Source organism: Lissotriton vulgaris, chromosome 2_1 (genome assembly GCF_964263255.1).
Source record: "Lissotriton vulgaris chromosome 2_1, aLisVul1.2, whole genome shotgun sequence".
In the NCBI taxonomy this organism is placed as follows: domain Eukaryota; kingdom Metazoa; phylum Chordata; class Amphibia; order Caudata; family Salamandridae; genus Lissotriton; species Lissotriton vulgaris.
Window position 1 is genome coordinate 295,852,183 of NC_141687.1, and position 15,975 is coordinate 295,868,157.

The following is a 15,975-nucleotide window of genomic DNA, read 5'->3' on the forward strand; positions in this document are numbered from 1 at the left end:
CTTCCTCTAGTGGGCATCAGACAGATGGTCTAGATGTACACCCGTTCCTCATTGAGCCCACCTGGGCTCTTAGGGGCATATTATCAAGGGGGTTTATCTCCGCTCTTTTGGCTTTAAAAGCCAAGAAAGCGGAGATAAAATTATCTCCCTATAACCTAGCTGTCGCTAACACTAGCTAGTAGGAAATAGCGACCATCTTGGGCCCCGCTTTGCATGTCATTTATCACTAATGACATGCAAAGTGGGCGTGCCAAGATGTTAGCGACTGGAAACAGTCACTAACATCGCTATCTCCTATTACCAACTTTTGGAGATATTCGCGCTAAGCGCGAATATCTCCAAAAGCTAACACCTGCCCCTGAGCAGTTCTTAGCCATGTTATCCAATGGTAGGTGGATAACATGGCTAAGAGCATTAGCTCGGTAATGCATGAATATCGCTGACTTTTCAGCGATATTCATGCATTTTGGCCGATTTTTATCGCTTAGGAGATAAACCTTGATAATAGCAAGGTTCCTAAGCGATAAAAATCGCCGCAGCTCGGCGATAAAAATATCCCCGCTAAACCAACTTAGCAATAATTATCGCTAGTTGTTTGTAATATGCCCCTTAGTTTGTAAGTCTATGATGTTTTGAGGCTCTCCCTGAGTCTTAGTACTCAGTCTCAACCGTGTTTCTTATTGGGTATCTGCTCAATGGCATAGTATGACGGAAGGGTAATGTCAGAAAAATGCCTGTCCTGAAAATATGCTGCTACAGGAAAGTGGGGATCCTTGTTGTTAATTGCCTTCATGTTCGAGCATCGTCTTTTTACCCATCTGGATGGTACTGCCCACATACCTGAGCTTGCAGGGACATTCTAAGATATATATATATATATATATATGACAAAGGAAGAGCTGTATGTCAAGAACTGAGGTATTACTCTGGTGGAATTCTGCCTGGCTGTTGTGAATTCTTTATGTATGTAACTATTCCTATAAGCCTGATAATAACCATAGGGGAAGAAACCTTGAAGATTATGTTCCATCACCTGTCTTGTCGTGGTGATGTCACTATGTACAAGGAGGTCTCTGAGACTGCATCCCCTCCTTAGGTGAACAGGTCTTCAATGTATCTCAACCAAAGTATGACCTGTTCAATCTTCTCTACTGCGTGAACTTTTCTGACGCAGCCCACAGCTTCATTGGAAGCGCCAATGTGGGATGAATCCCAGACGCAGACCCTCACATTACAAGCCCCTCATTGACAGCAGCCTTATTGGCGCTGCAGAACTCTGCATAGCAAGCTCCGCATCTTTTTCGAAACACACTGGTGCACAACGCATCCTCGCTGGAGGACTTCGCACCACAAGCACCCTAGTCTACAGCCTCCTCAATGATGATACAGGACTGTGCATCACAGATTTGCAGCTCTTCATTATTGGCACAGCGTGACACATCTCTAACTTGGACCACTCAATGCCTTCTCTTTGTGATGCATCCTCAGCGCAGTACCTTGCAATACTACGCATCCAGGATTTGAGGTACTAGTGTTCAACGGGCCCAACTGCTTCCATGCAGCCATCCCGCTCTCTCTCGCGTTTGGCCTCAACTTGTGATTTTGTCCCAGTCCGGCACAACCTGATAACTACAGTTGACACTTTGGACCTTATTACAGGCACCACCAGCAGGCTGCAACCATCAAGCTGTCAGTAGCAGTCCACCTGCGATCCAGGGCATCATCCAACCGCTACATTACAATGAAGCCGGTCAGTCTGCAGAGGTCGGGGTAGGACCGCCGCCTACGACAGGATAAAAGCTCCTGTCTGGACGCCGGTTAGGGATTAAGAGACTGCCTCTTCATGGTGGTCCCACCGCCATGAATAGCGAGACAGAAACAGACTTTGGCAGCCCCAAGCTGGACCCCCGTCCTCGTGGACCACTGCTAAGTTGCTTGGGGTGCAGATGTAGTGCCCCGCCACACATCCATGCACTGCGTGCCAAGCACCACATGGTGCCGGGCACACAGTGCATGGATGTGCTCAAAGTGCCTTTTTCTCCTGTGGCTTGCGCTGCAGGCCTTTTCCTGGCCCACAGCACAAGCTGCAGTAGAAAAAAGCATTTTACAACCGCTTGCATGGCGGTTGTATCCTAATAAGGCTATTAGGATGACCAACTCATTGTCGGACGGTCGCCTGCCCAAAATGATGGCAATGGGTGGTTGCTGGTCTGACCGACCACCATCGTAATAAGCTCCTAAGGGGTTTCTGGCTTTATATTAACTGCAATCTTTAAAATTTCATATCTCCAGTTCTACTGATTAGATTTTTGTTTGTTTGGTCTTGATTTATTTAATTTCCTCTATTTTTCTAAATAAGTGTGGGATTTTTCTGTTGTATTTTCACTTTATTACTGTTTGAAGTACTTCATAAATACATTACACAGTGCCTCTAAGTTAAGCCTGACTGCTCTGTGCCAAGTTACTAGAGGGTTGATCACAGATTAATTTGGGGTTTGCTTGTGACTTCACCCTGACAGGGACTGTGATTGCTGCTTGAGTAGGGGTTCACCCCCTTTAACCAGCAACCAATTTCTTAAATCTATCATTGGTTTTGTACTTGAAGGCTGCCTTTCCAGTACAAAAGTCTATGCTTAGACAAGGTTTAGCACTTTTTACACTTTCTGTGCGCTGTGACACAAACTCAGAGCAAAGTGTTACTGAACATGCCCCATAGATCACCCAACTTTCAAAGGTTTTATACAATTTAACCCTAATCAGTGACGCACTTGTGGCACATATGCACTTTGCAGCCATCTCATTTAGATGTATACTGCTCAGACTAATTAAAATCACTTTAGCTTTGTTACACTATTTTTTTGCCTGGGATTCACACAAATGATGAAGTGGATTGTTTTTTTCCAGTTTCATCTACCTTTCTAAATTCTAATAAAAATTTCATTTTCAGCCGCTGTTATGATGGGAGCACACCGGTGCATGCAGCAGCTTTTTCGGGAAACCACTGTGTTCTCAGTAAGATGATGGAGGCAGGAGGAGACTTGCGACTCCATGATAATGATGGAAGGAACCCACATGCTTGGGCGCTCATGGCAGGGAAGGAACGCAGTCCTCAGGTAAATCGTTTTTACATAGGTCTTGTGCTCTCTTCTAATTTAGTTGTCCACCCTGTAGTCACAACTCCACCACGTGCTCTACAGATCACAAAGGTCTAGTTGCTACTGCTCTCTTTCAGACTAAGAGAATTACATTTTCTTACAATTAAATCAAAGTCAAATTTCAAAGAGACATCTTGTCCTGCATAGATATTATACAATCATAATAGAAAAAGACAGTATTACCTACATCCACGCTGTGACATTCCCCTTTCATGTAAGCTCCTACGTACATTATTGAAAAACATGCTGTTAATCTGCAGTGGCACTTATAGTCAGGTCCTCTCCTGTTGCCTTTATTGAATACAAATCAGTTTTGTCGAAAGTTCTTTGAATTCAGAAAAAAATCTCAGAAAATTGCTTTTCTAATGCCAATTCTTCCTTATCTATTTTATTATTTTTGTTATCTCTGGAGCAGGATCAGGATCAGTCTGTCAGGCATTAGTAATTTATGGATGTTATTATGGACGCATAAGCATTTTTTTAGTCATATTGTTAGTGTGCACTGTGCAAATTTCTCATAAACATAGTCATTTTGTACATGGCATTTAGACGGGTATAATTGTTCTGGTTCGGGTTCCTTTATATGCTCTTGAAGAACCAGCAGCATTCTCCTCAAACATGCTTTTTAGGTTCCCATTAGAGAAATGAATGACCTGTGCCTCAATTCATATTTTTCTTGAAGATGGTGGAATTTATGCAGCGCTGTTCAGCACACATGCAGGCTTTGGTTCAGTGTTTCCCATATGATCTGCTGCCGAAGGTTGACTCGTCCCAGGGGCTTTTATGTCATCCTTCTCTTTTTGGAATTAATTCACACGGGTAAGAGTTATTGTTAATTTCTTGCTGTGTTTTATTGGAAGCATTCAAGTGCATGTTGTCAATTCCTGTGTATGCAAAATATGTACCAGGATATTACTGAGCCAAGTCACCATCTTAAGAGGTGAGTCTGATATTTTTAAATCAGAATCAAGTCTCCCAATGTTTCAGAGGCAAATCTGTCATGTGAGACACACTCTACCCAGCCCTATTAGCTTTTTACAGGTTATCCTAGCACTTGTTTTCCCCTAGGTTTGATGTCCTTTCAGAATGATGCAAATGTAGATTCATGGATTATTCTGCAGTTGCACAATATCTTACTACAGCTACAACCTGTCTGGTCTTTTCAACCAGCTGCACTCTCTTTCTGGGGCTTTTCGCTTAACTTTTTCCCCAATTTATATGTGGAGGCAAATTTACTATTTCATTCAGCGCAGCTTTGTATGAAAGGGCGAGAACAGAACAACACTATATCTACTATGATATGGTGCTTTTGCTCTCTGAGCCTGGGTTGACACACTTTAATCTGCCTTACACCTTGCACACATCCTTGCACCATTGTACAAGGGTGTATGTATGATGTTTAGCATAAGGTTTGTACTGGAAAGGTACCCTAGCAGTACCAGATACTGGGGCAGATTTACAAGCTGCTTACATGACTTTTGCACTGCTGTTGCATCACTTTCGTGCCGCAGCGTAAATATTGCGGCCTATTTACAACGTGACGTATCTAGGGAGATTCGTCATGTTGTAAAGTCCTGCGTCAGGTAAAATGTATGCAGGGTGGGCGCTCAAAAAGCCATGTACAACTGTCGCAGAGCAATGTAAAAGATTTTATTGCATCACTCTATGCCTTTACTGCGTCAAAATCCCTATGCCTGCTCAGACCAGACATAAGGAATGGCACAGGACTTTTTGAATGGGACTCACCCATCTATTGGGGAGCATTGCTGGAGCTGCATCACTTTCATGAGCAACACCAGCCATGCTTCGCTTTTGTGCCAACAGATGCATCAGAATTTGGGACTCATCTGTTAATCCTTGCACCATGGAGCACTGTATTGTAAATACAGCGCATCCATAGTGGCACAAGGACATTTGGTGCTGACGCAAGGAAACTGACACATCTATGCAGATGCATCAGTTCCTTGTAAATCTGCCCTCCTGTACTTAGACTCAGTCCCAGAGCAGTGGCCTTCCCTCACCTTCCCTCACTGCATGTGTTGTTGCAGTGGTGGAGTCAGTGGATAGATGTGCCCTCTTGGAAGATGGGTGCACTTGGAAGATACAGCCTTTGCAAGATGTCAGCTGCAAAAGCAAAGAAAAGCAGGGTGGGCCTCATATACAATTTTTGTCGCACTGCAACACAGGAAGCCTTCCTGCAGTGCTGCTGTGCGTCAAAAGAAAAGGGCAGGAATGGGCAGAATGCAGCACACATAGAAAATGTAAGGTATTTCTCTTTGTTGCGCCTCCCATATGCCTCCCCTAGGAAGGCATAGGAATCTGATACATTCCCAGGTTTACAGAACCTAGTAAATCTGGGAATGCGTCAGGTTCCATCTGTGTTGCGTGGGAGCATCTTCAGCAACACCCATGGAGCGCCACTTTCACGCAGAGTGATGCATAAAAAGGGGCTATATTTACAAGGCCATGAAAAACCACACAGGTGGCCTTGTAAATATCGTAGGCACTCTGCGCTGCCGGTACGTCGAAAAAAGTGACCCGCAGGCAGGGCACTGGACTTGTAAATAAGCCCGTGTTTTTGTGGTCTTCTATTGAAACTAGGTATCACAAAGCATACTGTGCCGCAAGACAATGGAAGCGTGGCAGACGTGGAAGGTGATGCAGACGATTGGACACAGAAGTACCAGTGACCAAGCAATTTCTAAATATCCTATTTTGAGGTCTCAAGAAGAATTTTTCATCTTTAAGAGGGGATCTGACCAAGGATATTGGAAAACAGTGGGGCATATTCTCAAGAACGTGTGATAACCATCGCAAAAGTGACTTAACGCAACTCTCAACATAGCAGTCCATTGCAGGAAAATTACTCTGTGTTAACAAAGTATTCACAACACAACCGTACCATGCGATAGACTCCAGATAACATGTAAAATGGCTGTGTTAAATTGAACACAATGCCGCAAAAATGTGAAACACGAACGCAAAAAAAGTTGCAATGAGGCCAATCGCGATACAAAAAGCAGCGAAACCAGCGGCAGGCCTGCAAATCCCATGCGTCTGGCAGGAATAAACAATTCCTAATGCAGATACAGTGGGGTGTGTTAGACCTGCATCATCTTCCTCATCAATGTCCCAGGTCTCCCATACTGCCTGAGGTGACATTGCTACAGAACCTATCCACAGCACAAAACTCAATTAGTAACGGTCAATGGGTTGAAGTGCACTGAGTCAGTGGCACCTGGAGTGCTGAGCAGGGGATCAGGCAGATGATGGCATTCACAACAGGTCTGAGCAACTGCGTTAGTCTGCTAGTACCACTGTTTTGACTCTGGCAGATGGTGGTTCTAGTTGACCCTGGTGATGGTGTCGTGTGCATCCTGAGGTAATGTCACGTCCCGGCCGGTCAGGACTCGATTGGATGTGTGAGCGCAGTTGAGGCCGGAGGCAGCGGACAGCGCTGGGCCACAGACACATGGCCTTGATGACCCCAAGACCACCATCACAGAGGTCATCCAATATTCATTCAGACAGGGTCCCGGACTCGAGCTGCAGAGTTAGTGGCCCCGGATGCACATTAGCAGCCCCGGATGCACATGAGCTGGCACAGGCATACCACCATGGGACGGTGACTTGCGGTCCACTGAGGTTGGGCCAAGCAGACTGAGCGGGTCCCCGTCAATATCGAAGGTGAATGTGATGGTGAGTTGCAGGGGACAGTGGAAGGGGTCCACCAGGGCATGATGCAGAGGGCAGAAGTTATCAGGAAGCAGCAAATGGAGGAGTGGAAAGCGACAGCCTCATTCCCACCACCAATTCGGTATCAGCTGCATGAGAATGAAAACTACCCCCTTGTCCATAGACTCAGATGCCATCTATGTACGACCTGAGAGTGTCCTTGAATGTCGGGGAACAGACTTAGTGGCACCGGGGCTGAGAGTGGATGCAGTCTGCGATGATTCCGGTACACTGAAATGAACACCGCCATTGCCAAATCATGACTCTGTGACCTACTGGACCGCGGTGTAGGCCGTAGGCAGCAGTCAGCAGTGGCCCACAGCCACGTGTCATTGATCCTTTTTTCCTCCAAAATGCAACTTGTCATCCTCTTACGCCTCTCCTTGCATGCAATGATAAGTACTCTACCTTAGAATAATCGATGTTCGGTTCCAATTCTGTGACCTACTTGGGTGCAGCGTAGTCCGAAAGCAGTAGTCTGTGTGGGTCCACAGAATCTTGTGGTTGTGATGTACTACTTCCACTTGGTGGCACCACATCGAAGGGAGTATAGTGACATAAACTCAGCCATAATTTATGTGCTCTGCTATGGTGTAATCAAGACTCAGTTCCAAATGTGTGACCTAATAGTCCGCCGTGCATGCCGGTGGAGTGCGGCAATGAGAAAGCAGTACTGCGGGCCTTTGTTGCAGAGGCCGTAATGGACTAAGGAGGCTGCCCAGGTCACGGGCCTCGGGCTTGGAGAGGGCTCTAGCACGTGGTGGGTCCTCTTCGACGCAGGCCGGTGTCGGCAGTTGGGCATTGAGTCCTGGGTGCACAGGGACGGGCAGGACTGGTTCGGGGACCAGCATTCCGGGGTGCAGCAGGCGCACAGGATCGCAGGCAACCCCGCTCACGGTGATGGCATCGTGGCGGGCTGGTGGAGTGCGGCAATGAGAAAGCAGTACTGCGGGCCTGTGTTGCAGAGGCCGTAATGGTCTGAGGAGGCTGCCCAGGTCGCGGGCCTTGGGCTTGGAGAGGGCTCTAGCACGTGGTGGATCCTCTTCGACACAGGCCGGTGTCGGCACGTGGGCATTGAGTCCTGGGTGCACAGGGATGGGCAGGACTGGTTCGGGGACCAGCATTCCGGGGTGCAGCAGGCGCACAGGATCGCAGGCAACCCCGCTCACGGTGACGGCATCGTGTCGGGGTGAGCGGCGCTGCCCTGGCAGAGACGTTGGGCATTCCGGAAGAGGACCCCGCCCAGAGTTACATGCCTTTTATCCACACCCCTATGCTGGCCTGGCATATGCCGGGCCAGCCGACTCCACTCACGCTTACGGGGGGAGGGGACATAACAAGCTACATTTCCGCGATCTTCTGGGGTGACATGGTTGCGTCCGCTGTCCACTACACTCAAAACACCAGCGGCGTGTGTTGACATGGATATGTGTGTGGTCTGCATACTGCACTCTGTCTAGCACAACCATGCCACACTTGGCATTGTGTACATTCTCATTCATCGGCCACTTGCCTCCTTCGCACATGCCTGGTCCCTACCTCGTCCCACATTCTGCTATTGTGTGGCTGAGGTGCCATGCCGTTGATGGCTAATATACATGGCTGGCCCAGGTTCCCACAGTTAGTTGTGTTGTTGTGTCTGGTAGGTGTGCATGTTGTATGTGAGCTTGTGACTTGTGCATTTCCTGTGTTGTGAGTTGCATGATTGTGTAGTTGAGGTGTGTGGTGTGTGCATTTGGTAATGGCCAATGACCAGGGTATTTCCGTATGTGCCTTCCTGGTGGCGCAGGTTGAGGATGGAATGTCGGAAGGTGTTGGAATCATGCACACTCTCTAGTAAAAGAGAGGGACCCAAAAACCAAAGGGGTAGGGTACCAAAAGACAAATGGCAAAACAAAATTTCCCCTTTGTGTAAATTTTCTATAGCATCGACACTTGCGTACACAACATTCAATTCAAAGAGGAGCAAAGAGGAAAATATAAAAATAATAACTTCATAAAAAATATACAATTTATTCAGATATATATTAAAAACACAGTATACAATGTCATTTGATAAAATAATGCAGTAGTACATGTAAAAAATATACACAGGTGGGAAACAGAAGCAAGGAAAATATGGTTCCTATTAAGCTGAGGCAGATACAATAGTCCAAAACGCAATCCTACTCTAATACATGTAAAGCTATTGTGATTAGATTTGTTGTTTCACAGACTTAGCGTATCGCTACTGAAGGATTGCATCGGCCAAAGCATCTCTCATTGATAGAAAGCCTCATAAATTGGCTAAGGGTCACGAATAAGAGCCCCAAGTTGACTAGCAAACCCAGTGCAGCGGACATGGATAATGAACAGAAGGCAGTAGTAAACAAAATTTTGAGCTCTACTTTATATGAAGACACCCTATGTTTGTCCGACAGGACTCAGTTGAATCTTTCAGGTAATCATGCACACTTGCTCCCTATATAGGGTTGGTTTTGCTCTCTTTGGCCAGAAGTGGCAGAGATCATTAAACTGTGCATGCATTATTACTGCAGCCCATACAGGGAAAGCTGTGCAACTATTCCTTTTCTTTAATTGAGCCCTCAGCCACAAACGTTCCTGTAAAAGGGGCTTTTTGAGTGGGCATCAGTTGGCATTGGCCACATTTGCGGGACATGCTAAATGACAGGGCGGGACAGGGTTAAGGGAGGAAGGGCTATTAAATTTGTCACATTCATTAGGGAATGTATAATCCACCTCACCTTTGGAACCCAAATGAGCTATTCCGAGGTAGCATGTTCACATGCTGTAAAGGTTTTTGTCAAATAATGTAACAATGACTATATGCATTTAATCTTGCTGTATTACATCATATTCAAACATAGTCAAGTTTCCAGTTAATCTTCAAAAACACCGATCTCTCCACCCACTCTTCAGTAATTCATAGGTCATCATTAGAATCAAAGCATTCATGACTCAAGCTCATATGTCCGTTTCTTTCGAAGGGGTTACACAGATCACCCCAATATCTATTCCAATATTTAATTACAATTTTTAGAGCTGCCTCTGCTTTCATAGACCACTCTCTCCGCCAGCATGCACAAACCCATATCTCGATTCCAGTAATTCAGTTATGGTACCAGTTCAGCCCTCCACATCCTCGCAATGTTTTACAATTAAACCCAGTGTCATTCATATCTGATCCATACGGGTGAAAACAGTTGCATCCTAGATATATAAGAGGCACCTCTTCAAAGTTATTATCCTTTTGAAAAAGTTTTCAAGACTTGAATTTAAGCTTGTCATGGTTTTTAAGCGGGGAAGGATTTCCGACTCCTAGGCTCCTACTTTATTTTTGGGGAGAACGAGCAAGTTGACCATTTATTATGGTTAGAATCATCGGTTTGGAGGTCTTAACTTGCCAGCTAAGCTCCTGAAACCACTAAATTTATTTTAAAGTGGAGAGTTGCTTGCGGCAGAAAACACAGTTGCTGAAGAAGGACAGGCACAGGTTCAAATCCAATTTCCAAGAGAATAATTCTCATCAGGGTGACAAAATCAGGTGTGTGGCTATTGTCTTTATGAAGGACTTCCAGGGAGATGTCAAAAGAAAATGGAGCTGGGAGGACTCTAACATACTAGCTCTCACTGTCCAAAAAGGGTGGCATATATTCACATAATTGTCTTTATCTATGTCCCTAATATGCGCCCTGAAACGTTCTTTAGACAAGCAATAAAGGAGATTTTCTAAGAATGCCAGGGTAAAGGTAACATTGGGTCGATTTAAACATTGTAATATATGGTCCTCACAACAGATGGGGGCAGGTAATTGGTAATTGTGAAAACTAGTCATTTGGTTACAGAATCTGGGCCTAATTGATATTTGGTGGACTCAACTCTCAATCGAGAGAGACCATACTTGCTACTCAGTTGCACATAAGACTTGTATGCATATTGACCACCTTCTTCTTTGACACACCATGTTCCTCAAAATGGAACACTTTAGATAGGAAATATCTCACCGATGGACCATGCCCCCATCTCCTTGTCAGTCTCCGTGCAAAGACGGATAACTCCTACCAAGCACTGGAGGCTTAGGTACAACAGTCTACATATTGGACAACACAGAACAGACAGTCACAATATTGTTTCGGTTAGAACAAAGAGGCAAATACTAATCCAAAAACTAAATGTTATACATTGAATGCTTTAGTTCAGGAGAGAAACAGCTCTGTAGGAGACACAACTTTAAGATCTAGGCCAGTTGAACAAACTGCTGGGCTCCCTGTAAATATTGCACAAGGTGATGGCATTGGGGGCCCAGTTCAAGGCATTGGAAACTGATAAGACAGAATACCTGCTCCTGAAAACCATGCAGTGGTATTATGACAGTAGTGATAGGGCCAGCAAAGCACTGGCTTGTATACTGAGAGCTAATAGGGAGAAGGGCATCCAGTGTCTTGCGAGTTAGAAATGATGGAGCCCTTTTGGCTCCTGATGGATTACATAGAACTGTGACATAAGTGTTAGAGTGGAATGCTCTGATGCCTGGTTTAGTATGTTTAGTTCACAGTTACACGCAGCAAATAAAGACACTTAAAACTAAGCTCCGTGTGTGGTGTAGTCTTTGGCTAGTACCTCAGTTGGGGAAGACGCTACAACTTGCAACGAGTTAGAAGATAACTAACCCGAAGATCGACAGTGCTTTCTGAGAGAGTTTGCGTGGTGCAGGCAAACTGCTTGTGCATTCCACGTGTGTTGCAGTCCAAGTACAGAATCAATGCTTAATGCATGTGGAGTCAAAGCGCAACTCCAGTCGCTTTAAAGAAGTTGGAAACTTTGCAAAGAAATCTACCTATTGGTGAACAAAACCCGGCTGGTCAGGCCGTATATAAAGATACTGCGCTGTTAATCAATATACAGTCATATGCAATCCGGAGAGCTAATGCTAAAGGCAGGTATACTGTTGTGTGGCGTTTTAGGCTCAGAGTGAATTTTCCAGATTCATGCCCTTATATAGGTACAATTCACATTGCCCTTATCTAGGCATAGAAATCAATCCTTTATTTAGGAACAGCCCATGCAGACTAAATACAGGCATGGCTACTTCCACCGATTTCTTGGAAAATCGGCTTAAGCAGTTAGGGAACTTCCACTTGCTTGAATATTGATTTGTCCAAGAGCTCATGTACTTTGCAAAGAACAACTATTCCCTAGGGGTTCTTTCCTGACGTTATTATGCCTGACTTTACGTCAATCTATGGCATTCCTAAATACCGTCAAGGTATAAATATACCTTCACTTGCTAGGGCAAACTACGGTGGTGCGGAGCAGTTCCACTATGTACTTGCACGATGCAGCTCTCTACAGCAAGTGCAGAAGGAAGCCGACCCTCCAGCTGACGCACTGATCCAGAGGCTGCCTTTCTCTCGCCGAGAATCCAGCTCCGGTGCTTCCAAGCTCCTCTTAGGGGGTGTTGGGAAATCGAGTCCTGTTAAAGAGATACCAGACCTCCTTCATTCTAACCAAGGTATGGAGCTGATTAGAACCTAGAAAAACCTTTGGTAGATTCTTGGCAAAAACAACTAAACCTATGCAACACCATACTTACTTATTCCCGCGTACTAGACTTAGGTTAGGTACATTGGGGTAGGAGTATTTAGAAGCAACAGTTGAGTATTTTTAGTCAATGTTATTTATGTATGTATTTTTATATGGCTTAGAAACCATACAATTATTTCACAGTATTATTTTATAATACTATTCTCGCAGTCTACTTAACGATTGTAGCCGTTCACTTCTCTTGCATGAGAAAGAAGACTGTTCAATAAACCTTTTTATTGAAAACACCTGTCTCTCTATTTCTCTACAAACTCTGTTGAAACGAAGCATGCACAATTGACCGAGTGAAATACTTATCTATTGTTTCCACGACTCTAGAGATATATTTCTCATTCTTGGGAAACAAAGTTGTCATGTTTATGCGGTTGTCAGAAACTAATCCCTTCTTGGGAATTCGAGAAAGTTTCTAGTGACCTCTGAGCTAGCTGGCATTCACTAATAAGTTTAGTATATTCGATAGAGACCCAGTCTACCTCAGTCCTACGTCAAATCGATAGGATATATTATTCTAATTCATAGAACCTATTGGGAATATAGGAACTACACTACATGGCGCCCAACATTTGGTAAGGCACTAATTTAACGCTAGATACTAAACTAACTCAGTCGTGCTTTTCTCAGAGACCCCTTTTTCCGTAATACTCCAATGGACGTCTGGAGTGGATAAAAGGATAAAATATCCGCCATAGCTGAGTAGGACGAAAATCCTATGTATTCGTTTTTGGTTTGTTCAACGTTGAAGTATACAGTGTTACAAAATACTGTGCACCTTATCTTTGTTTCCTTGAAACTTGCTCTGCAACTTTCATTAAACAATGTCGGTTAACGGCGACAACACCGCAACTGGTGGAGCAGCAGCGGTGCAGCCATACAAGCTTTAAACTTTACAGGTTTCCAAGAGACCGACGCGGATGCTATAAGCATTCCAGAGACTTTAAGGAAAGCCATCACTATGAAACTTATAAGAAATGGACTATCAACAAGATGTGGTAGGGTCGTTTTTGTGATAGAGGCACATGAATATCATCAGACAGAAGTATTCTATTCATGGATAGTCTTCCCTGAAGCAAATCCAGTAACAAAAGTGTTTCACGTCTACAAATTCCACTAACATACCAAGAGCATGCGGTCTGGTTTAAAGGCGCCCTAAAACATACACATTACATTACCAGGCTCGGTCCACTAGGTGGATCAGGAGCAACATGGCTGGTATTAGCCAGCTATACCCCACATCCTGCCATTGAAAATATGTCAGATGAGGAACTATTAGTTCAAATAAAAGAGCTAATTAAAATCCACAGAAACTTTGTTCAATATGTCATGCAGACCTTTACTGTCCAAACAGCAATAAGGATTCTGCAACACACCCCTTATAAGGGGAACACAAATAAAATTACACCACATACTATACAACTTCTCATTGGTAAATTACGCAAAACGGGAACAAATTCCATTCTGGATAGCTCAAAAAATTACTCAAATCGAGGCAGTATTTCTTTTTTTTTTTTTTTTGAAATTTTTTTTTATTAACTTTACTCACAGGTACAGAAAATACATAGCAGCAGTCATTTAGCAGGAGATAGCGGTCTCTTGTACATACGTTGGGCAGATCAAAACATTTCCAAAGACCACCACCCGCATTACACCCTACCCACCTCCCCCCCTGATCCTCGGTATTTCCGCCAGGGGCCCCAGACCTTCCTCCACTTCTTCACACACCCCCTGGCCTTGTAAATCGTCTCCTCCGCCCTCTGGCACCAATCCAAATCCCGCCGCCACTGGTCCCATTGTGGGGCCTCCTGCTCCCCCCATCCCCGGGCAATATTTCTTTTCGTCACCCCGGCTGCCAAAGCCAGCCAGATCTTCTTGTACCTTGACCAGACAGTCAGCCCTTTAATCATTAATAAAAGCCATCTTGGCTCCACCAGTACTGGCGACCCCACTACTATCTCCATGGTGCGAGCAACCTTAGACCAAAACGGTGCCACCCTCGGACAGTCCCAAAGGATATGGAAAAATGTACCCTCTTCATGGCAACCTCTCGCGCACACAGGAGATTGTGTCCTGCCCCATGAGAATAAGTGAGTGCGCAGGTAATAAACCCGGTGCAAAATTTGTAGTTGGACCAGACGAAACCGGACCCGTATCGCTATCTCACGCGGGCTCTGCAGGGCATCCTGCCACTCCCACTTCACCCGCAGTGACAGCTGGGAGTCAGGCATGGTATTGATCAGTTTGCGATAAATAGTGGCCGTGGGCTTTTCTAAAATGAGGTCAAGTAAGAGCCTGTCCTCCATTGGCGAGTACTCCGGGATTGAGGTCCCCACCTGAATATGAGAGCGCAGTGCATGTGTAATATGCAAGTAGTGATAGTGTTGTGAGGCATGCATTTGGTATTCCTTCCCCAAGAACTCAATATACCTAGGAGCATCCATCTTCCAAACATTCCCCAGGTATTCGATGCCAATCAACTTCCAGCCCTTAAATCTGGTGAGTCTCTTCTCCTCCGGTAACTGGTCACCACACCAAAACGCGGTCCTACCGGTTACGGTGTTCGCCCAGCCCAGGAACTTGTTAGCCTCCTTCCAGCACTGCAGCACTACCCCTGTGTGCGAGGGCAAATCGCTCCGGTGCTTCCTTGAATAGAGAAGAGGCTCGCAACCACTCTCCGGCATGACGTATCTATCCAGCCTGTAAGGCGGTTCCGAGTCCGCTGCGTAGATCCAATCATTAATGACCTGAAGCTGAGACGCCCAATAATACAGCCGAACGTCCGGTAGTACCAGCCCTCATCGTACACCCCCCTCGTAAGTTTGGTCGGAGCGATTCTCGGGTTGCCTCTGTCCCAAAGCAACGTCCTCATGGCCTGGGATATGCGCCGGAACACTCCGTCTGGCACCGGATAAGTTTTGTAGGATGTACAGAAGGCGCGGCAATGCCAACATCTTAAAAAGCGCGGCACGCCCCATCAGAGTGAGAGGCAGGGAACGCCAATCTTGCCAGATGCGGCTCTAGATTTTTGGTGAAAAACTCCGCCTTGTCCCTATTAATGTACACGCCGAGGTATTTAAAGCCCTCACTGACAACCAAGGCCGAACATTGTGACAGGACCCGTGGGGGGGGGCCCGAGAGGGGGTAAATCAAGGATGTGGACCAACTGATCCTGTAGCCAGAGTAGCTGCCAAATAATTCAAAAAGGTGAAGCACCTGCGCCATGGAGTGGTAGGGTCTAGCCATGTAGAGGACTATATCGTCAGCGTACAAAGATATACGCTCTTCCCAATCGTCCGTAAGCGCAAAGCCCCAGAATGACCGTTCTCTCCTAATCCAATGGGCCAATGGCTCTAGCGCCAGGGCGAATAGGAGAGAGGACAGTGGGAACCCCAGTCACGTACCACGCCGCAGGGGGAACACGCGGGACAGTACTCCGTTGACCCTCACCCTCACCTTTGGCCTTTCATACAATAGGTGCACCCATCCA

General features: G+C 45.6%; 1 protein-coding gene across 1 annotated transcript in view; it reads left to right on the forward strand.

Annotated features, from left to right (window-relative positions):
- TEX14 (testis expressed 14, intercellular bridge forming factor) overlaps positions 1 to 15,975 on the forward strand; it is a 1,917,691-nt gene that overhangs the window by 186,496 nt on the left and 1,715,220 nt on the right. The window contains exons 3-4 of the mRNA XM_086954052.1: positions 2,948 to 3,113; positions 3,838 to 3,974. Coding sequence (XP_086810178.1) covers positions 2,948 to 3,113; positions 3,838 to 3,974 — 303 coding nt within the window. The remainder of the gene's footprint in view (positions 1 to 2,947; positions 3,114 to 3,837; positions 3,975 to 15,975) is intronic.